We start from the raw sequence: 23150 nt of genomic DNA, 5'->3' as shown, positions 1-23150 counted from the left end.
ATCTAATCATTCATTGGGAAATGTAGCCTCGAAATCCAGACCAAATTCATATTTGCCCAGCTTACTGGTTGGGGCACGAACCATTGGAGCTCCTTAACTATGTCGGAGAATTCTGAGCTACCAATCAAATTGTGCTATCTGATATGGCCGCCCGTAACCGGATGACAACAGCATACTGCTTATTACTTCACCTTGTCCATTGCTCTGATTAGTCGTAGTGCTATTCAATTGCGTCCAGTGGTATTTGAAATGCGTGTGTAGGTGCCGCCCCTTGAGTTGGGAACGTTTATTGCCCACCGCCAGACCATACGTCATTCTAGATGTGGGTCTGGATTTCCAGGCTATGGGAAATTCTTAATAATAAATAGAAAGTCACAAGCTAAGAAGGTCTGTGATTGTGGGCAATGCTGCTCAACTTGATTATTCTCATGAAACACAAATGACATGTTCATGATCAGCTACACAGCACCAGCTGTTGTTGTTCTTGCCGTGTGCTCTGTAACATCACAGTTCAGATCAGCATAGCAGTGCCCTACTTGGTAGCCATTGACCGGCGCTGTCAATGCCAGCTACGTAACTAATGTGACATCACAGCAGTGGGACACAGTGTAGCCCGTTGATTAACTAAATGAAGAGGAAGAAGGTGAATACACACGGCAGTTTATCTCTCACACAGAAATACAGTGTGTAGCTGCTCCACCCTTTTGGGACCGCTTGGTACACCAACCAATCGGTGGAAAAAAAAGGTGCGGCGCAGTTTGCTTATTTTGGTACCCTCTCCAACTTTTGACAGTGGAAATGCAAATTAATGTGTGCAGAGCTGAACCGCACCCGCTCAGTGGAAACCAAGAGTTCAAACCTAAACTAGTTAAAGAGTGTTTATTCCATTGTACTGTTTCCTTTCCCACAGTGCTGGTATAGAGCTGGTGAACGCTGCAGCCCTTCTTCTTCTCTTCCTGCTAAACCTGCTGCTGGTGGGCCGACAGGAGAGGCTGAAGAAGACCGAGATGGTCCGCCGCCTTAAGGGCATCATCACACAGCTCAGCGGTCAGTCACACTATTTACCACCATCATACCAACACCACAAGACTATGGAATATATTTTGGAAGTCCTTAATAAAAGTCTTAAATCCAATCTTTTGAAATGTAGGCCTAAAAATTTCTTAAATATGGCACTGACAGGTCTTAAAATTTGTTTCGATTATTAAAATAATTGTTACTTTAACTTCAATGCTACATCGTGAGGTGTTTCCGTGTGAGGCCAGCGGGGGAAAAAACATATTATAGACGGTGTGTAAAAAGTAGTTTTGTACAAAGTTAAGGCCAATATATATGAATAAAATTAAGATGAATAAGACATTGACTTTTCTCTCATGACATAATTTGTCACAACGCCTCTACCGGAGTAGATCCTGAAATACTCCTTAGAACTCAAGACATGGATTTTGAATCCGGAATTGATTTAGAATCAAATTCCAAGAATCTCAATCCAATCGTGGGATTCCAAAATATTCCCGCCCCCTAATCCTCACCTCCTCTTTTCTAACCACACCTCCCTTTGTCTGCTCCTTTCCCTCCAGATTACATGTCTGGGTGTGTGGGTGACGTGCGCTGGTCTCCATCTCTGTACCCTGACCTGCACACACCCACGTCCCCATCCTGGTCCCTCCACTGGACCTACCGTGACGGACAGCTGGTCAACCTGCCTGTCAGTCTGCTGGTGGAGGGAGACGTCATTGCTCTGAGGCCAGGCCAAGAGGCCTTCGCTTCCCTCAGAGGCATTAAGGTTGGTCTCAATTGTACACACACACACACAGTTTATGCTCCAAGCTTTATATTGATAGTGTGGAGAGACAGAGATGAAATGGGGCAGAGAGGGGAATGACATGCAGAGGACGACCCGGGGCCGGATTCTAACCCGGGTCTGCTGTGAAAAGGACTGAGTCCTCAATGGAAGGGGTGGGGCTCAAAACACTACACCACAAGATGATTAAAAGTGTTTTAACAATGTTATTAACAGACTGATATTTATACCACAATAGGCGATGTAACATGATGTATTGGGAGAAACCATCAGACATTCAGCACCCTGATATAGCAGAAAATAATGGTTCCTTGGATCAAATTGTTAAAAATCATACTATTTGGGGTCAGCGCTAATTGACAACAGTTAAAATACAAAGGAATTAAAAGTAAGTTCATGTGCAGCAATAGTTTTGTATCCGTTTGATGTCAAATTTAGTTGAATTTTGATTTATTACTAGAATTATTGTTTTAGTATAAAACAGAGTTGTTATGTTAAAGGTGAAGTAAGCGATTTATTTATGTTAATATACGTATTAATTCGCTCTATATTCATACAGTGATCACTTATATAGTGTGCGCTTATCATAAAGCCGATCTCTCAGCCACCCGCTCTGCATGTAATCGTCAAATAAACTTTTGGGGATCCCAATACTGATAACCAATCAGAAGAGAGAATGCTACAAACCGGCACCCGTCTCACTGCCTGTGCACGTACAGAGCAACAGATGGGTGAATGTGTATGCGCCTACAAATGCGGAGCAGGTAAAAATCCTTCCCAATGTCTGTTTTGATGGTTTTTATCATGTTTTATCACACTTACGGATCTGAGGTGATGCTAGATAACTCGCTGCTTGAAGACCACAGTGCATTAATGTGGTGACGTGGGGACGAGGGAGGAGACTGTCACTGACAGGAAGTTAGCTAAACTGACCATTCCGCTTACTGAACCTTTAAGATTATTCAGTACTAACTGCAACGCTGCAAGCCTATACTGATATGGATGAAGGTTTAGCATTTGATATACAGCTCTGGAAAAAATTAGGAGATCACTCCAAATGTTCAGTGTTTCTTGTTTTACTCTTTAGAGGCATATGTTTGAGTAAAATGAACATTTTGATTTTATAATATAAACTACTGACAACAATTCTACCAAATTCACAATCAAAATATTGTCATTTAGAGCATTTTCAATAAGTAATGTAGAGATGAAGATTTAAGAAAACTCCGGACTGGTCTCGTCATTTTTTCCAGGGCTGTATATGCTGTTTATATTTTTTTAAATGTTTTCTTGATTTCTAACTAATCTTATTTTATAGTAAGGTTGATTGATGGAGCCATACGTTGCCTGGGGTTGCCTAGGCATGTAAACAACAGTGTTACAACAAAACAAAGGCAAAATATTTGTATGTATTTCCAAACCTTCTCTTTCTTGTTGATTGCCTCTGCCCTTTAATGGAGGGCATGGTATCTGAGAAATATATGCACTGTCCTTGCACTACTTGTGTGTTTATTTGTGTCTCAGGCTTTTCACTTGTGTTCCTATTTTACATTTACTTCTTGTATTGACATTGACTCAAGAGTTTCATTGCCAATGACAGCTGCTGTAATTGTAGTGCATATGACACATAGGCAAGGCAAGTTTATTTATATAGCACAATTCAGACACAAAGCCATTCAAAGTGTTTTACAGGGGCAAGATTAAAATACATTAACACATTAGAAAAGCGACTGAATGGAAATAAAACATTTAAAAGTTAATGAATAGAAATAGAACATTTAAATACAATAAAATTGCAGGTTAAAATGGAAACAGAAAAGTCTTCAGACTTGATTTAAAAGAGCTGAGAGTTGCAGCAGACCTCAAGTTTTCTTGGAGTTTGTTCCAGATATGTGGAGCATATCAACTGAAAGCTGCTTCTCCTTCCTAATACATAGACCAACTTGAGAATGTGTATAAACCGCTTCATCCAATGTTGTGTCCTCAGGATGACGAGCACATTATACTGGAGCCAGGAGATTTATTCCCCCCGTTCTCCCCTCCTCCTTCCCCCCGGGCCACGGAGAAGAGAGGCCCCCAGAGCCCCCAGCACCACCGTCTGTTCAGAGTGGTCCGCACCCCAGTGTTGGACATAGTCAGGTAGGGAAGAACTGGCTATGTGTGGCCTCTCTGGATGTGTGGGTATATTCATTAGCGCCAAGTTTCTTTTTTTGAAAGTATTATTGTCCTTCTCTGAACTAAAGCAATTTTATTTTGTCCCCCCCACTGCAGACTATGAATAAGCGTTTGTTTCAAATTTTGTGAATGGTATTTTTAAAGATAGGACAATAAAAACATTTTAAAAATAATCTTTTGTTTTTCATATAAACAGACATGATTTTTTGGAGCAGGGAGTTTGTTCATGAAATCCAGATACAGCCTAGTGATAAAAACCTTAATGTTTTCTTTTCTTTCATGTAGAGAATGCTACGTAGGTCTTTGAAAATAAAACTAATGGGTTCAAATGATTGTCAGGTTATTTAACTTAAGTTAAGGCTCTGAAAACCTCGATGTTATCAGCTCAGTAGAGGAAGATAGAAAGGAGTTAAAGGTGCACTATGCAGTTTCAGAGGAGGGGAATTTGTTTACATTTGCAGAGCCTGCAGTTAGTTTACTAAACCTATTTACTCTTCATGTTATTCTTAGTATTGAATCATTCTATCATAAATCAAAACTTAATTATTTTGAGGGAACCTGGAACCAAACGTAAGACTAGAATATGTTCATAAACTGGGGGCCCGGCTGCTGTAAACAGCAACAATAACAACAACAACAACAACAGTGAAACAGTAACTTCTCAGGAAGCTTTCTAACTGCAAACAGTGTTCCAGGGATCACATTGTCCTGTGAGGAAAGTTTGTTTATTCAGTTATGAGAATACACCTTAGAACATGTTCACTTCTCTGACACACACAAAGTTAACATAGTTTACCTTTTTAACTTCAAATCAAAATGACCTTTTTGTGTCTCTCTTGTTTTCAACAGTCACAGTTTGGAGGTTGCGCTGGCTCGACCAATCACAGTGCTCCAAAACGAGAGGTTTACAGTGCAGTCGCTCATCACCAAGAGGGTCTTTCCTATCGTGCTGGTGAGCAGTTAACATGCCCTGCGTTCCAATCCCCATACTTCCATACTATTTAGTATGCCAGAAAAAGATTTAGGATGTCCCAATGTCTTTATTCTTGACATTTCTCAACATAATGAAAAAAAAAATCTTCCTTATCTGATTTTCTTTCTCTCCGGTGGCCCTTAAACTCTTCTGTACTTTAGTATGTAGTGTAGTAAAAAGGAAGAGTATGTGATTTGGAACGCAGGGTTGGAGTTTCTAAATAGTCTCTGAAATGTATTTTGAATTACATGTTGTCTACTACTTACATGTATACTGTGTGCCACCTCTGTCTCTTTCTCTTTCCTCTAGGTGGCCTTTCTGCTTGTGAACACTGTCCGCTATTTCCTGGGTGCACCCAGCCTCACCCCTACCTGCTTTAACTTTTTCCAACTTCAGGTACAATCACCCAAAACCCTAAATTGTGTACCTAAGAACGTAATGTATATTGCTGATTTTTTGTATTAAAATAAGTTGGGTAGCACACCCAAATTATTTGAATTGAATGCCTTAAAGAGGACCTATGATACTTTTCGACTTTTATGACCTATAAACGTTGTTATAATGATTTATAGTCATGTTTAACCATACTAGAGTATCAAATAATTACGTACATGCATTTCGACGTATTCCCTGCTGACCGTCTGTGGTGGCTATGCAGAGCACTAAACACTATGGCAGCCGGTCGAGCCGAACTTGTTAAAATTTCCGGGTAGTTTTCTGTCACGCTCGGGTAGTTTCTGTCATGTTTCCATGTATGGTAATGCTGCTCAGGCAAGCTCCGGCTGCATGCCCCCACCTTCCTGAAAATCTCCCGCTGCTGGAAGGAAGGTAACCAATCACAACGGAGTGGGGTTTGCAGCAGGGGGGGAGGGGCGGAGAAGCTCAAAGCAGTATGTAGAGAGAGACAGCTGTGCTCGCTAGGGTAAGAGGAAGAGTGTCCCGAAAATCTACATAGTTTTTTGTGATGTGATTCGTGTCAGGTTGCTCTATAGCAGTTTTTAACAAGAAATTAAGACCAGAAAAGTAGTATAATAGGATCTCTTTAATGTTAATGTATCATTTACTTTTTAATACAGCATGTAAGTAATAGACATTGCCAACTTGTATTTGCAGTTGATGGGTGTTCTGCCCATCTTGCCCTTGCTCTTCCCTGTCATGTGGGTTCTGCTCAACGCCTTCGGAGAGGCCCGGGTCCTGGCTGAGTTCAGCCGCGCATCACCAGCTAGTCTGGTGAGACACTCACTCACTCACTCACTCACTCACTCACTCACTCACTCACTCACTCACTCACTCACTCACTCACTCACTCTCACTCATACTCACACAATCTCGGGTTGGACTGACTCTAAATTAAAATGCTGTGATGTGCTATCAAACTGTGATAATCAACTGCATATGGAACATAATAAATGAATACATGTTATACAGGTGTTTGTAAGCGCCTTAATCTGCATCATTATACTGTATGTAAACTGGATTTGCTTCAGCAGTATCAAAGCTCAGGCTCGGCTCAGTCCATTTGTGCAGACACTATTTACAGAGAATGGGCAGTGACAAAAAATTTGTGGAGATAACTGTATAATAAAAGTCAGACAATATACACATAGTAGTAAGCTGCACAGCTCACCACCTAGTGGGCAGTAAAACAGACTGCAGGCCATCTCAACTATATGCCATTGACAGCACTAGAGGTCAGACTCCATATACAGTGTGATCTGGAAGTATTTGGACAAAAAAAAAAATATATATTATATATAAGTAAGTCTGTACCAGAGTTTTTTTTTATTTTCTTATGCTGGCTTCTGGCTCATTCAATTCAGGAATATATAGAAGGTAATAAAAAAAACACATCATCTTAACCCTAACACACACAAACGCACACATGCACGCACGCACGCACACACAGGAGACGCAGCAGCAAGGGGCCTTCCCCTATGTGTTTTAACTAGCCTCTTCTCTTGCTCCAGCTTGCTAAGTTCTCTGAGGACACTCTAAGCAGCTACACGGAAGTGGTTTCCTCCCAGGTATAACCCCCTCTCTTTCTGTCCCCCTCCCCTCCTGATACACCTGACCCGTCTGTCTCCACTCGCTTGCTGTCCTCCTCTCCCTTTTGCAACTCCCTCTCTGGAACCCCTGTATACGCAGCTCTGGCTTCCTTCCAACTCTTCACCCCCAATCTACATAACATATTTGATTTCTTCACCGCACAACTCTTAGTGGACATCTTACCATCAGTCCATCTTTGATTCTCCATATGTTCACCCTCTTTTTCCTTTTCTTTTTCACTCTTTTGCTTTAAAGGTGGAGTCAGCGATACTGGACAACGCTTGTTGTTTAAAATCACTTTTTTGATCAAAATCAGTGAATATCTCCTCACGATCCACCCCCTGCCTGTAAAAACAAAATCTGGTGTTTATTCACAGCTTTGTAGGCTCTGTAAACTTGTATGTAAACAAAAGGGGGCCCACCACAGCTAGCAGCAACATGCACGTTTATAGAGCCTCGGCTGTGTATTTTTACTGTATTTTTTTCAGCGCACAGATCTTGTGGATATAATCACAGATTTTGAAAACAGGCATGCTCTGGGGGGGAGGGGGGGGCACCCTTAGCTCAGTTGGTAGGGCGTCCCCCCCATGGGCCTCGGCCAGCAGCGGACCCGGGTTCGATTCCAGCCCGCGGTCGTTCTCTGCATGTCACTCCCCTCTCTGCCCCATTTCAACTCTGTCTCTCTAAAAAAAACAAGCATTCTCTGGAATCCATAAACTTTTTCTGTTTTTTTTAATTGTTAATTTTGCACAACATTTTATTATCTCTACTTTGACCCTTTGGTTTATGTCACTTTTAATTATAAGTCGACATGTGTTGACCGAGCAGCTCTGGATAGATGTTTACTCTCAAATGCCTAGAGCCTCTTTCACACACGCAGCCTTTCCCAGCAATGTGCCGGCATTTGGCCAGAAAGTGAATGCGCGAATGAAAGCCAGAATTGATTCTTAAGGCAAAATCTAAACCGGAAATTTCCCCATCTAAACCTAGTAACATTGCCGGGAAAATGCCAAGTAGGGTGACGTGTGAACATTACGTAGGGCACGTACTACAACTCAGATGAGGTATTATTATTTTGGAAAGATTTTATTGATAGCGATTAAGGTATCGCCATAACGGTGGGGGCTTTATGATCATAGTATAGCTATATTTCTAAATCGAATTATAGATAGGCCTACGTTTTAAGCCCATTTCTGATTGTCTTTGTATATGCTTTATACAACGAGTGGTATGAAAATGTGGTATTATAATCTCTCATCCATGCCTTTTATTGAAATACCAAATGCCTATTTGTACATGTATCCTAAGAAAATTGTGTCAGTAAAATGAAAGAGAACGTTCAATTATGCAGGAGTTTCATGCTATAGGGGTACTCTTAGTGCTAAGATAAAATGTTTTGTGAAAACGGCCCCTGAACAAGAGAGCTCCTCAGTGTAGTGTAGGTGTAGATGTTACTAGGTGTATTACTGACTCCCGCTGGACACCTAGCGCCACTTGTTACTGGATGTCATGTGTGAACCATAGATAGTATTTAAAATGGATGTAGCATCCAGGCTGACCTTAGTTATTCAGACTGCATCTCATTCTCCTGGCTTATGCGCGTCGCCATCTTGTGAGATTTTTACTCCGCCTCACTCCTCTTGCCGAAAAAGGGCATTGATGTTACGCCGGGGGGAGAGAGATACGTCCATCTAGCTGAGCTGCTGGTAGAAATCGCTGTGGTTGGGGCTTGGTTTGAACAAGTGCAACACAGGAATGTCCCGGGATTGAGCTGGATTTGTCAATGGTGAACATCACTAGTGGTGCCTTTTTTGCCTTTGTGTGAAAGGGGTCCAACCGTTAATCCTGTCTCTTTACCATCATTTTATCACCTCCATTGATTTCAATTTATGTTTCCACAACCTCTCTCCCAGTTCCTGACCCAACCCTCCCATTGTTGCCTGGCTGTAGTGATCAAAGGAAGACAAAAGCAAAATCAGCAGTTAGCACTAGATAACCAGCAATCTGTCCGTCTATCTTGAAAACCCATTTGTGTTTTATTCTCTGGCTTTTTAGCATTGCTTCAGATCAATACATAGCCAGTGTTAAATCTAGAGAAGAGCTAATTCTGAGAGGGACTTTGACTTGACTCTGTTGCCTCACCTTTCCACTTCTGCTTGTCTTGCCTGCACTGCATGCCTGGAAATCAGCTGCGAAATGGCTGTGTGCTGGTAATTCTCTAGGATTCCCTCTCCCTTTGTCTTTTCCTTATCTCCTTTTGGAATGATATGAAATTACTTTTGACTGGGTCTCCGCATCTGATTTTAAATCTGTATTTGGCCGAATAATTGGTGACAGTCAGTTAATGAGCTGGCTGTTTTGCAGATAGAAATATTTGGAACGCATTTGATTTTGAACACGTTTTTGATGTTTGCTGTTCAAAAACATGTTCCTGCTAGGGTTGGGTTTGGTTTCAATTTGATCCATTCTGATTCCAATTTTTGCTCACTGAATCCAGTTCTTATCAAATCTTGGTTCAGATTCCCAAATTATTTTGTGGAGGGAAAAAAAGAACAGAATGAGTCTACCTTTTCTTGGGTGTAAGTGTAGGGTGTCATACTTTATGGAATGTAAAGCCCACTGAGGCAAATTTGTGATATTGGGCTATACAAATAAAACTGATTTGATTTGATTTGATTCTTCTTGGCACATTAAACCTTTAATCAGTTAACTGTCAACTATGACACAAAGGTTTCACTTTCCATGTCAAATCCAAAGTTATTGGACATTTTGAAATCTTGACACACAACCCTACTGGACAATCAGACTGGACTCTGTTTTGTGTGAGCCAGTTACATACAAATGCTCCTTACTGGTGCCTGCTGCAAAACTCTACACACGGTAGTCATGTGACACATCTTAAAGGAATAGTAGTAGTTGGTTGTCAAAAGATAAACTTTACAACATCACTAACATCACTTGTTGGGACTTGTTCATTAGGCAAGGTAAGTTTATTTATATAGCACAATTCAGACACAAGGCCATTCAAAGTGATTTGCAACAGATCAAGATTAGACATTAGAAATTGCATTTAAGAAATAGTAAAAAAAAATACATCAAGATCAAAGATTAGCCTACATTATACATGTTGGCTGATCACATCCGTGTCGGTTCTGACTTAAGTCTTTCACCAAATTCGAGTGTAGATGAGAGTTTGCAATTAACTACCAGTTAAATACCAGTTGACGCAATAGTCAAGTTTTCAAGTAAGTGTGTCCCAGACACTTAACTATTTGTTTGTCCCACACACTTTAATAGTTTATCTGTTTTATCCAACTAACATTAGTTGCACTCGATTAATGTTTTTAACAGCGTTAATAAGCTTGTCAGCTCTTTAGCTAGTGTTTCAATTAGACCTGTATCCCTGACTGACACTTAACTCTCTTTGAGTGTCCCACACACTTAAAATAGTTTTAATGTTCTTTGTTTTCAATCTATTTTATCCAACTAATCCGTCGTTGTTTTAAACTAACTCGTGGACTAGCCGTCAAACGTACTTCGTATTTACTCTAAATAATAAGTCCAACAGCATTAATATGCGCGTCAGCTCTTTAGCGAGTGTTTCCCTTTTAGGCCTTATTCCATTACTTACTTGCAACATTCTGTCCTCATCTTATAAATTAGAATATTGTGCGCAATATATGTATCAGTGTATTAGTACAAAACAGTGTACAAATAACCTAAATGTACCGGTGAAAATACACTCAAAGACAGCGTTAAAGTTATGTTGCGATCTCGATATTTATACGTTATGTAATTTTAGAATCAAATACATACTGGAAAATGAACCAGGAAGTGCCTGTGACAGCTCTCTAATCCTTGTTGTAGTTAGTTTGACATTGGCTATTCATCAGCTACGTACGTCTTCTCGTCCCAACAAGCACACAGCAGTGTTTAGTGATGTTGAAAAGTTGAATCTTTTGACTTTCTCCCCCTTGACTACCGGTGTTTGAGCTAAGCTAACCTGAAAGAGCGACCTTAACCCATTCCTAAATCAAAACTGCACGCACAGGTACAGGAACGGTTTCTGTGGCCTTTTCGCTAGAGCGAAAAGCGGAAAAAATTTGAACTGTTCCTTTTTAAATATTTGAAATCAAAGTTCATGGCACTTCAAATGATTTCAACTTTAATTATTGATGAATGCTATAGCTTGGTGTTAATGTGTGATTTGCATAGATGATTTTAGTTAGTTAAAAACAAATCTTCTTTGCCTCATCTATGTACATTGGGGATGTAACTGAATAAATATATATTTGTTTGGATATGAACAGATAATAAGCTCTTAAAGGCCTACTTCACCAGTGGAAATATGAAGGTTTATTGAACTCTGAGATCCTATGTAGTAAATGTGCAACATTTTTAGAAATCGGTTCATCCTAGCCTGAGAAAAGGCAGAAAGAGTGTTTTATGGTCTCAGTGTCTAACCCTACATTTTCCCATGTATGACATCACAAATGGCAAAATGTAGGGTTAGGATTAACAGGAAAGCTGGGCCAAGGGAAGACTGAGGGAAGAAAAACTTCATTCATTATATTATAATAGCGATTTTATAATGATAGAATGCCGGTTCCGTATGGGTGAAGTATTTCTTTAACAGAGTTTTATTGTTTTTTTTCCTTCCAACATAATTTGAGTCAAAAAGTCACACCCGGCTTCTTCTCAGAGCCATTAATACCCCGTTATTGAATTCGGATCTGAACTGAAAAATAGTGGATGGATGCATCATAATTAGTTTTCAGGGTGATTGTTGTCTGTATATCCAAGTTAAACGGGTACTGTTGGTCACAGCGTTGTGTTACGCCCCTAATGTACATGTTCCTTTTATTTCAATCCTCTAGTCTAGTACATAGTAGAAAGCAGCTCTCTAACTTAATCTGTGTGTGTGTTTGTGTGTGTGTGTTTTTGGTGTGTGTGTGTGCTGATGTATGCAGGATATGCTGCGCTGTGTGTGGAGAATCCTGGTTGGCATCCTAAAGGGAGAGTCTCAAACACTCTGTTATACATCGAGCGTTTTACACACTCTGGGATCCGTCACTGTGAGTATTACACAACTAAATGATTTGTGGAAAAGTGTTAGCTTTTATTTTCTGTGAAATTCCCAGTCTTCCTAGTATATTAAACAACATAAGCATGTTCTACTAAGTATAAATCCCAATGAAGTTTTTTTTTCACATTAAGAGAATCTGCTATACCCTTTTTAGAGAAAAGCATGCCACAGCCAGCTCTATAGTATAATAGAGTATTAGTCCCACGTTGAGTAAAACATTTAATATAAAATAACATGAACAAAGGGAATGCCTTTCTTGTTTGCACCTTGAAGAAATTCGATTTCATTTGACTTCCTCCCATTCCAAATAAAAAAAATATTTGGGGCCCTTTCATTGAACACATTGGCCCTCATTTATCAATCTTGCGTAGACCAGAAAAATGGGTGTACGTACACTTCCACGCAAATCTCGGCATTTATCAATATGGACGTGAGCGTAGGGTACGCTCAAATCCCACGCCAGCTCTCAGCTCGTGTACGCAAATTTGAAAACAGCTTGCACTCGCAGTGCAGGCTGTGCCGGGTAGCCGATGACTTTGTTGGACAATTATTAGAAGATAATACAAATGCAGTGCAAATATGACCGAAATAAATATATGAATCACTTAAAAATGAGCAGCTTATGGTGTGCAACTGAGTAGGAGAGCTGATTCAATAGTGCGCACACCGGCCACTTAGGAGGGCTGCATAGGACTGCGTAAGGGCAGTTGTCTCCGTCTTGGAGCAGCTGGGGGGACACTGAGGCACGGGGGCTGCATTCATTCAAAATGTTAGCCTAAGTATTAAATATGTAGTAGACATACACTGCTCTTTATGATACAAAAAAATACACGGCACAACATTCAGCTTAACATTTTATTTATTTGACGCACTTTGTAGATGTTAGTTCCTCTTTTAATGTGTCATTAATGCTAAAGCGAGCGATTTATTTCCACCGTTAACCGGCACGTTGTTCCTATCTGCTGGTGGAGCAGGACGGTGGGCGCTCTCACAGCTGATCGCTGCCGGGTCGGCTTGTGCAGCTGACGGCCGGGCTGACCACTCGTGCCAAGCGCATGCTGTCATACAGTAAAACGCTAAATGTGTTATTTTTAGTTTTTAAAACCCTTTTGAATAGTGCTATCTAAAAGGGCCAATACATTCTAATCATTCAAATCTCTGCAGACGTGTATTTATTTTATGGGGACCATTATCGGACAGTTGGTGCGTCTTTTTCTCCATATTATGCCCGCAGCCCCGCACCCCCAGTTGGTTGCCTTTCAGAACAGCAACACGCTTTTTTTGTGGTGATTTTGAGTCAACACCAACGCTGTTGACCGCAGCAGTGATTTCCTTCCTAACTGCTGCCTTCTGTCGTTCTTTGATGCTGCTTGTAGGCTAATGCTCCGAAATGAAACTCTTTTTTTTTTCTACTTTCGCTGTTATTCTGTCAATTTCTACTTCAGGGAAGTGCCGTATTGCGCATATCCATGTCGTAAAACCTCTGGGCGAGGCCTCTAAACTGAGAAAGTATAGGGGCGTGATACACTAGTTTTCATCCGCCGCATTTATCAATAATGGCCTGGCGTACGCTGAGTTTGGCGAGATACGCCTGTTTGATAAATCCCACGCGATACCTGGCGTAGGGAGGTATTTGCGCCAGAATCTGCACCAGTTTCCACGCAAAATTGATAAATGAGGGCCATTAAGAGGGAAATACCTCAAACTGGGTCCTGAGGTTCTTTATTTAAAATGAGTGAGTGCTGGCTGTCTGTTTTTTTTTGTTTTGGTTTTGTAGAATTCTGTCTTTTGTATGTGCTTGTTTTTCTGTGTATTGTTAAAAAAAATTGTATTGAAACATTTGTATAAATAAAATATATAAAAAAAACTAAGGTAATGCTTAAAGACCTACTTTGTCGGTGGGAATATGAAGGTGTATTGAACTCTGAGATCCTATGTAGTATAAATGTGCATTTTTTTTTTAAATCGGTTCACCCTAGCCTGAGAAAAGGCAGAAAGAGTGTTTTATGGTCTCACTGTCTAACCCTACATTTTTACTAGTGTGACTTCACACTAGTAAAAATGTAGGGTTAGGATTAACAGGACAGCTGGGCCAAGGGAAGACTGAGGAAAGACTGAGGGAAGAAAAACCTCTTTCTTTATTATATCATAATAGCGATTTTATAATGATAGAACGCCGGTTCCGTATGGGTGAAGTATTCCTTTAATCTTCTGGCCCATCAGTACCACGTTAACATAGATGACTATTGACTGTGTGTGTGTCTTTGTGTGTGTAGGTGCTGTGTTGTGTGGACAAGCAGGGCATCCTTTCCTGGCCCAACCCCAGTCCAGAGACAGTGCTGTTCTTCAGTGGGCGGGTGGAGCCGCCTCACAACAGCCAGGACGACCTGAGAGACGACCTGTCCGTCAACTCCTACGGCAGGATGGACGCCGACGACGACAGGGACGAGGTGTGTGTGATTAGGTTTTCTCAGGTTGTTTATAGCCTTACCTGTAACCTGGCTTGATGGTGTGTTGTCTGCTATTTCTATTAGACAAGATAAATGGTAGGGGTGTGAAACTTTTTTCAGGATCTACTCCAGTCCACTGTGTGCTAAGAGGTGTTGTGGCAAATTATGGCATTGAAGCAAATTTAAGTCTTATCTCTCTTCATTTAAGTCTATTTTAATGTGAAGCTTGTAATGCATTTCATTTCAAGTCAACATTACACGCAGCAGTGAAATACATATATATTTAAAAGAAAAAACAGGAATGGATTAGAATCCCCCCCCCCTTTCCAGTGCACAGTATTATTGACTTGCTTGTGCCCTCTGTTCCAGGTCCTGGAGGGAGTGGCTCTGCTCTGTCTAGCAGCAGACTCCTCCATCCAGCTGGCGGAGGTTCCTGAGCCCAGTGAGACGTCACATGACACGGCCCGCTCCTCTGACAACATGAAGCTGGTGCGCTCCGGTCAGCCCGCGCACACCCGCACCAAACACCACTCTGGGTCCAACGTCAGCTTCAGCCACGACACAGAGGGAGGAGACGACGAGCAGGTACAAACTGAAACTAAAGGTTGTGTAGAGGTGGGTGATACAGTATATTTGATAGGATAGTATCTAAATAGTTGGTTTAACAATGTGTAAAATGACTATATCGAGTGTGTCTCTCATTTTGCGAAAATAAGTCAACACGTCTATTGGCGATTGGAAGGACGATCAGCAATAGTTGTTATTTTTTCTAGCCGTTAAAGGCTGGGAGAGAGAGAGAGCTTTATTTTAGAGTCTTGCTCTTAACTTCCTCGCGCGTCCCAACAACAGAAACACTCTCATTTCAGAGCAAGCTTAGAACACAAGAGGCTTTTACAAGTATCAAGTTTTTTTTTTTTTTACATATTTGTAAGGGGTTGCAAAATATCGTCAATTATCATTATCGGCTAAATCCCCCAACATCTTTAGATATTATTATAATTATTATTTGTCAGTGTCGCACACCCTTATTTGCAAAAGTTGGCGCCCGATACATCTCCATTTAGCACTTACATGTGGCACTTTGTAGTTTTTTTTTAAGCTATAGTTCTTGCGGGATTCTTGTTGTTCTGCGTTTATACCTTCATGGTTGAATGCACTTAATGGAAATCGCTTTGGATAAAAGCGTCAGCTAAATAAAATGTAATGTAAAAAAGGTATTTAATGTGAGACATTTCAATCTTACTTCACGATGTATTTTGTTGTGATGTTTTGTCTTTTCCTTGTGCCCCTTTGTGTGTGTAGGACTTTGGGATGGGCTGCCCGGAGGACGAGGCGGATGACTTTGTGTGTGACTACCACCTGGAGATGCTGAGCCTGTCCCAGGACCAGCAGAACCCGACCAGCATCCAGTTTGACGACCTGTCCTGGCAGTGCCACCTGCCCTCCCTCAAGCCCCTGGGCCTCAACATCATGTTGAACCTGTGTAACGCCAGCGTCACCCAGATGCTCTGTCGCTTCTCAGACCACCTGTCTAACCTGGCCCTGCAGGAGAGCCACGGCTCCGTGCTGCCTGTCTATGTGCCCTGGGGGCTCTGTGAACTCTCCAGGCTCATAGGTCAGCATGGCAGGATGGGCCTTTTCTTTTAGGGCTGCTAATCCACTGTTAGGTTGACCCTTTTATAGATCTATGTGTTTACTGCTTTGGGAGGTTCCTGTGCTAGATGAGTGCAGTCCACATGGGCACATATTTTATTTTAGAACAATCATTTTAATAATAAGAACTTTTTTTTAATTATTTAACAAATAAAGACATGTCCATTCACATTTCATTCACACCTGACATTTGCAAAAAAGTTAGAAAATGAAAATCAAATATATTTGTGCGGAAAAAAAAGTACGTTTTAGGACTAGATTAAATGATTACTCAACAATAACTCTTGTCTTTTCTGTGTTGTGTGTGTACCAGGCTTCACTCCTGGTGCCAGGGAGCTGTTCAAACAGGAGAACCACCTGGCTCTGTACCAGCTGCCCTCTGGAGAGAAGACCAAGGAGTTCACCTCCAGACGCCTGCACTACTTCACCAAACGCCAGCCGCCAATGTCCCACCTCATCTCCCTCTTTGTACGAGACGCTTCCTCCAGTGAGTCCACACACTCATTCACTCATTCACTCACTCACTCACTCACTCACTCACTCACTCACTCACTCACTCACTCACTCACTCACTCACTCACTCACTCACTCACTCACTCACTCACTCACTCACTCACTCACTCACTCACTCACTCACTCACTCACTCACTCACTCACTCACTCAGTATTCCTGAAGTAAGTTAAGAAAGCTTAATAATGTGGAAAAACATTCCACAAAGACAATTAATTAAAGGTTCAGTAAGCGGAATGGTCAGTTTAGCTAACTTTCTGTCAGTTACTGCAGTTAGCAGTCCCCTCGCTCGTCCCTACGTCACCACATTAATGCACTGCAGTCTTCAAGCAGCGACTTATCTCGCATCATCTCAGATCCATAAGTGTGATAAAACATGATAAAAACCATCAAAACAGACATTGGGAAGGATTTTTACCATTGTAGGCGCATAATCATTCACCCATCTGTCGCTCTGCACGTGCACCGGCAGTGAGACGGTTGGCGGTTTGTAGCGTTCTCTCTTCTGATTGGTTATCAGTAGTTGGGTCCCCGAAAGGTTTATTTGCCGCAGAGCGAGTGACTGAGAGATCGGCTTTATGAAACGTGCACACTATATAAGTGATCACTGTATGAATAAAGAGCGATTTAACACTTATATTAACATAAATAAATCGCTTACTTCACCTTTTAAGGTTTATCTACCCTTGGTTCGGTTGCAGGTTTGACTTCACCGAAACAAAACGAAATTGAAGTCTACCTTTCCGTAATAATTTGGGTCGCATCACAATAAATGGCTAGCCTGATCCTACCAGACCATGGTATTTCATTTCATTTGTACAGAAGGTCTGGAATCGCTCAATTGACAAACGTTACCTCACTTGAAGGCGGGTGTCTGTTGAAGTTTAAAACTATTGAATCTGGCCCAGTGTCACTATGGATCTGCCATAACCAATCGCATAACGTTTGGTCGTAACGTATGTCATGCGCCAGCTTCTGACTACAAATGAAACTGGCACACAACCTGATAGTCATTGTTCTCAGCCACTACCTCTGTTCGCTGATTGGAATGTCAAAAATCTGGATGGAGAAAACCCGCAAATATACCGCAGCTCCAGACTGACTACTGAAGAGAAATGAAAATTGAGTGGAAGTAGGTGCCAGGCTAGGAAATGGCGGCGGCGGCAGCAGCGGCGGAAAAAAAATCCCATATTAGGAATGTAGCTGTAAGGTGGGCTGAAAAGATAATGGTCTTTTTGTTTCAACACAAGTTCTGATTTTCTAACCTTTCTGTTGTAGATAACGTCCAGATGCTGTCCCACGGCTCGGCAGACCTTATCTTAGAATCCTGCACTGACTTCTGGGATGGAACTGATATCTATCCCCTCTCAGGCTTAGACAGGTCTGATCTGATCATTCAAATGTGGCTGTCAAACATAAAATAGAAAGGTTTCATAATATTCACTTCCAGGTATATTTCATTAATTGCCTTTCCATGTGTTACTTTTGATTGTCACAGGAAGAAGGTTCTGGATTTCTACCAGCGTGCCTGTCTGTCCGGTTACTGCTCGGCGTTTGCCTACAAACCCATGCAGGTGTCGCTGTCCAGCCAGCTGGATGGGAAGTGTGTTGAGCTGGCCCCCGGTCCCTGCCTCTTCTCTGGGGTGGAGCTACCCTCCACCACCCCCATCAAACACACCTCCTGCAGGAACAGCTGGAGCTCTGACGGTAGGACTCACTGACACAGGAATTTAGGAAATCAAGATTATCCAAATTCTCCAAGCGATTCCTGATTATTATTATTTTAAATGTTTTATTCTTTCTTTCTTTTAGAACAGATGACTGTGCCGTTTTACAGTGGTCTAATCTAGTCATTGGTGATGATAAATTACATTTTAAATTCGTATTACAAACGATGGTCCTACATGGTGTTATGAGTGATATAAAATGTAGTGTTCGATATTTGCAATGCACCACAAAAAAGTCTTATTTAAGTCAAATTTAGATGATTTATTTACAGAGAGACCAGTCTGTATTTTTCTTAAATCTTCATCTCTACATTACTTATTGAAAATGCTCTTAATGACAAAAAATGTGTTGGATTTTGTTAGAAATGTTGTCAGTAGTTTATAGAATAAAACCAAAATGTTCATTCTACTCAAACATATGCCTCTAAATAGTAAAACGAGAGACACTGAACATTTGGAGTAGGGTAATCGTACCACTCTTGTAATTGTCCCCTGTATTTTCCTTTCCATGTCTTTGCCTGTCCTGTCCTTCCAGAGGGTATAGGAGAGGGCGTGGAGCGTGAGGACTGTGTGCAGGCCCTCAGTGGACAGATCTTCATGGGCATGGTCTCCTCTCAGTTCCAGGCCCGGCTGGACACGGTCCGGCTCATTGATTCCCTGGTCACTGCTTGTATTCGCTTTGTTTACTTCTCTATGGAAGACGAGCTCCGCAGCAAGGTCAACACACACACACACACACACACGCACACACACACACTCTCACTTTCTCTCTCTCTCTCACTCTCACTCTCAGACCCTGTTTCCACCTGGCATTAATATGTGGTTCTGAGGAATCCGATCGTTATATGTAAATGTAATATGCTTGTTCACACCTGGCCTTAACAATGCGTCTTCTATGCGCGTTTGCGATCCGGATTCGAATTCCCCGCGCTGTATGGAAATCAGCTCGTACATCATTTCCGCTTATAGGCTACTGTTGTTTTTAATCGGCGGGGGCAGCAGTGCCCCGCCCTTGCCTAGTCTGCCGGAAATAAAAGAAGAAGAAGAAGAAGTGTTGACCATCCACGACCATAGACATTATAAATCCCTTTATAATGTCTATGGTCACCTCGGCAAGAGTCTTGTGTTTTGGTGAAAATGTGAGCACAGCACTGTTTATTGTGTGGTGTTTTCCTCGTCAATAAATTAATCACTTGGTTACACTGTGTCCCACTGCGTAGCTGCCGCAGCCAGCACTGTTCGCTCACTGTCTCTATTATGAGTTGCACCGAGCCGTCTCTGTGTGTTTACGCCATAGATAGTAGTAGGCTAAATACACGCTCACAACAACACGGGGGGAATAAATAAAAAAGCGGCTGGTTTGACCGAGCAAAAACGAGAGACCGCTGGCTTGACCACAGTTGGTCGAAAGAATCATTTCCGCCTTGTGTAGTCACCTCGGCTAGAGTGAAGAGAGTCAGTGTGTTTTGGCGAAAATGTGAGCGCGGCACTGTTTATTGTGTGGTGTTTTTCCTCGTCATTAAATGAATCAGTTGGCTACACTGTGTCCCACTGCTACGATGTCACGAAGCTGCCGCAGCCAGAGCTGTTCGCTCACTGTCTATCAGTTGCACCGAGCCGTCTCTGTGCTCATCACAACACGGGGGGAATAAATAAAGAAGCGGCTGGTTTGACCATGCAAAAACAAGAGACCGCTGGCTTGACCACAGTTGTTCCACACATAGACTTTATTATTTATCTGCAACGGTGCGCTTTTATGACGTGAATTGTCGCGTGAATGAGTACGCCTTTCCGCCCAGTCACTCGCCGCAGTTGAGTGGGCGGGGCCTAATGTGTATGAGATACGCATACGTGTTTCCACTGTTAATGGGTATGTGGATATGTGGTCTCAAACCACCTCCGAATGTGGATAATCTCAATGCGCATTCAATGCGCATTGAGCGTGTTTCCACCTGTAGTTAGCGCGATCGGATCCTAAAAACCACATATTAATGCCAGGTGGAAACAGGGTCTCACTCTCACTCTCACTCTCACTCTCACTCTCACTCTCACTCTCACTCTCACTCTCACTCTCACTCTCACTCTCACTCTCACTCTCACTCTCACTCTCACTCTCACTCTCACTCTCACTCTCACTCTCACTCTCACTCTCACTCTCACTCTCTCTCTCTCACTCTCTCTCTCTCTCTCTCTCTCTCTCTCTAACACACACACACACACGCTCATATAAACGTTAGACAGCATCTGAAAGAGTGTCAGTACCTGTTTACGTGACGGGGCTTTTTCCTTGCAGGTCTTTGCAGAGAAGATGGGTTTAGAGACAGGCTGGAACTGTCACATCTCTCTGACTCCAAATGGAGAAAGTCCCTGTGACGGAGGTCCATCCAGCCCCAGCCAGGGCTCCCTGCACGACCATCACCAAGGTACAACACTCACACATGCACTGCATTACTCCTCTACAGGCTGCAATGTTTACAAGCGCTCTTTTCTTATAATGCTTCTTTCTTTCTTTTTAAACATGCTACATATATGTTGTTCTATAGTTTATAGAGTTTATAAAACTTCCACGAAAGTGTTTTAGCGAGTATTTTGTTAGCCTCATAGGATAATTGCCTAAATCATATTTACTCTACTTTTACTCTACATCTACTCTACATCTACTTTACCCTACTCTATAACCCTTAAAATATGTCTTAGGCAATTATGCTATTAGGCTAAGGAAAAGTAGATGTTGAGTAGATGTAGAGTAGATGTAGAGTAAAAGTAGATTAGAGTAAATATGATTTAGTTAATTATGCTATGAGGCTAACGATTTGTAAGTTGACCCAGCTCTGTTCCAACGTGAGCCAGATTCTCGTGATGAAGCAGAAGGCCCCCTGCTGCCAGAGGAGGAAGGCCACTCTGACCTGGCCAGTTTCCAGCCCACAGACAGCGACGTGCCCAGCTTTCTGGAGGACTGCAATAGGGTAACCACACCTTCAAACTTGCAAACTGCAACTGCACGTGATTCAGCCTCTCTGCCCCTATTTCATCTAATTGTCTATCAATAAAAGCATTGAAATGCCCCCCCCCCCCCCCCCCAAAAAGTACATCTTATGCACAGAATTTTTACAGTATATGTTCACTCCTATAATATAGATGCTGTTCCTGCTTTTGCCTTGTTTGAGCATTTCCTTTTTCAGTGGATTATTTGTCTGTTCTGCTTATCATTTGTATCATACATAACTTGAAAACCAGTTGGTTACATTTTGTCTGAACATTTTCTGTGGTTTTGGACGGTTGCTGTTGCTTCTCTTTCAGGCCAAGCTGCCTCGTGGTATCCACCAGGTTCGTCCTCATCTGAAGAACATTGATAATGTGCCTCTTCTGGTGCCACTCTTCACTGACTGCACCCCTGACAGTGAGTCTGAGTCCTCCTTATGCCCCTATAGTTGTTATTCCATTTACTTTTGCACTCCTACTGTTTCTAGGTATCTTCTTTTCCTATATTTTTCACCTGCCCCTTGAAGATTCTATATATATATATGCTGTATAAGTTGTTTATAGTGATTTTTCTGGAAATACATTGCACAAAACTCGCGGTGCGGCTCGATCAATTTGACACTGAGATGAAAAACGAAACTGAAATGAAACCATCCTGACCTGGCTGGGCTGACTTAAGGTGGAACAGCCAAATATAAATGAACAAATATTGTTGCTAAACACAATTACTGTGTTTTATGATTTTTCCTCAGTAGCCTACAGTAGCCCACATTATTCGCTTTGCTTGCCACTAACTTTTCCACATTATACTTTTTTGTTTGTTGGCATTTTCACTCAATCCGCGGTTTTCGTTCGGCCGAACCGTGGGCGTTGGTCTGTACGGCCCATGGATCAACCGTGATCCGTTGCACCACTGACTATGAACTGAGTGACTGTTGTTGTCCTGGATATAGGCAGTGTTTGATTTTGAGTAATATTGGCACTAAGGGTGTTTTTCTCCTTGACAGCCATGTGTGAGATGATGAAGATCATGCAGGAGAACAGGGAGGTGACATGCTGTCTGGGAAGCTCCGCCAATTTCCGCAACAGTCGCTTGTTTCTACAGAGTGACATCAGGTATGAAATAATCCCACAAAAGGTTTTTTTAAGTAAAATGATGTTGTGCATAGGGTTTGACCAGTATTGATTTGTCATGTTTATGGTTGATTTTCATTTTCATCACATTCTTATTGCTGGGGGAAAGCGTTATTTAGGCAGTTAAAAAAAATACTCTAAACTTGTGCAATCATATTTCATCTCATGTATCTGTACAGTTTGGTTTGGTATGGTATGGTTTTGGTAGGGAATGGTCACACTAGGTCTGGCTGTAGCTGACAGTGTCATTGATCGGCACTGGCAGCTATGTAACTATGGTGACATCATCATGGTGGACACAGTGTTGCGTGCCGATTCAATAATGAGGAAAAATGCCACACAATGAACAAAGAACTGTGCGCTGACAAAAACAAATTCAAAAAAAGAATTTGCTCAGTGGAAACGAGGCTAAATATCAAAACCTGAACAAAGAAAACCAAAACCATCTGCATGGCAAGATAATATTATAGGAATTATTCTTTATTTCTTGTCATTTCACTGTACTGTCCATTTCCGGGATTTCCCACAGACAATAAATGTAGTGTAGATTTATAATAAAATAGTGATGCAATCAAGCAGAGTGTTTCACATTTTCCATATCACAGTAGT

At 41.8% G+C, this 23150-nt stretch overlaps 1 protein-coding gene across 3 annotated transcripts in view; it reads left to right on the top strand.

The window, feature by feature from the left end:
• tmem94 (transmembrane protein 94) overlaps positions 1-23150 on the top strand; it is a 43964-nt gene that overhangs the window by 12312 nt on the left and 8502 nt on the right. For 2 of the 3 annotated variants that reach the window (XM_080049157.1, XM_080049158.1), the window contains exons 5-23: positions 911-1047; positions 1581-1786; positions 3792-3943; positions 4829-4931; positions 5262-5348; positions 6066-6182; positions 6920-6976; positions 11969-12073; positions 14361-14534; positions 14904-15119; positions 15837-16149; positions 16501-16674; positions 17977-18079; positions 18197-18405; positions 18961-19142; positions 20719-20848; positions 21276-21391; positions 21726-21825; positions 22415-22523. In XM_080049157.1, the coding sequence (XP_079905283.1) occupies positions 911-1047; positions 1581-1786; positions 3792-3943; positions 4829-4931; positions 5262-5348; positions 6066-6182; positions 6920-6976; positions 11969-12073; positions 14361-14534; positions 14904-15119; positions 15837-16149; positions 16501-16674; positions 17977-18079; positions 18197-18405; positions 18961-19142; positions 20719-20848; positions 21276-21391; positions 21726-21825; positions 22415-22523 (2790 nt within the window). The remainder of the gene's footprint in view (positions 1-910; positions 1048-1580; positions 1787-3791; positions 3944-4828; positions 4932-5261; positions 5349-6065; positions 6183-6919; positions 6977-11968; positions 12074-14360; positions 14535-14903; positions 15120-15836; positions 16150-16500; positions 16675-17976; positions 18080-18196; positions 18406-18960; positions 19143-20718; positions 20849-21275; positions 21392-21725; positions 21826-22414; positions 22524-23150) is intronic. The other variant, XM_080049159.1, reaches the window with a different exon arrangement.

The sequence above is a fragment of the Ammodytes marinus genome (genome assembly GCF_949987685.1).
Source record: "Ammodytes marinus genome assembly, chromosome: 20".
Lineage (NCBI taxonomy): Eukaryota > Metazoa > Chordata > Actinopteri > Uranoscopiformes > Ammodytidae > Ammodytes > Ammodytes marinus.
Note: the sequence above shows the minus strand (reverse complement) of the source record. Positions and strands in the feature narration are given on the sequence as shown.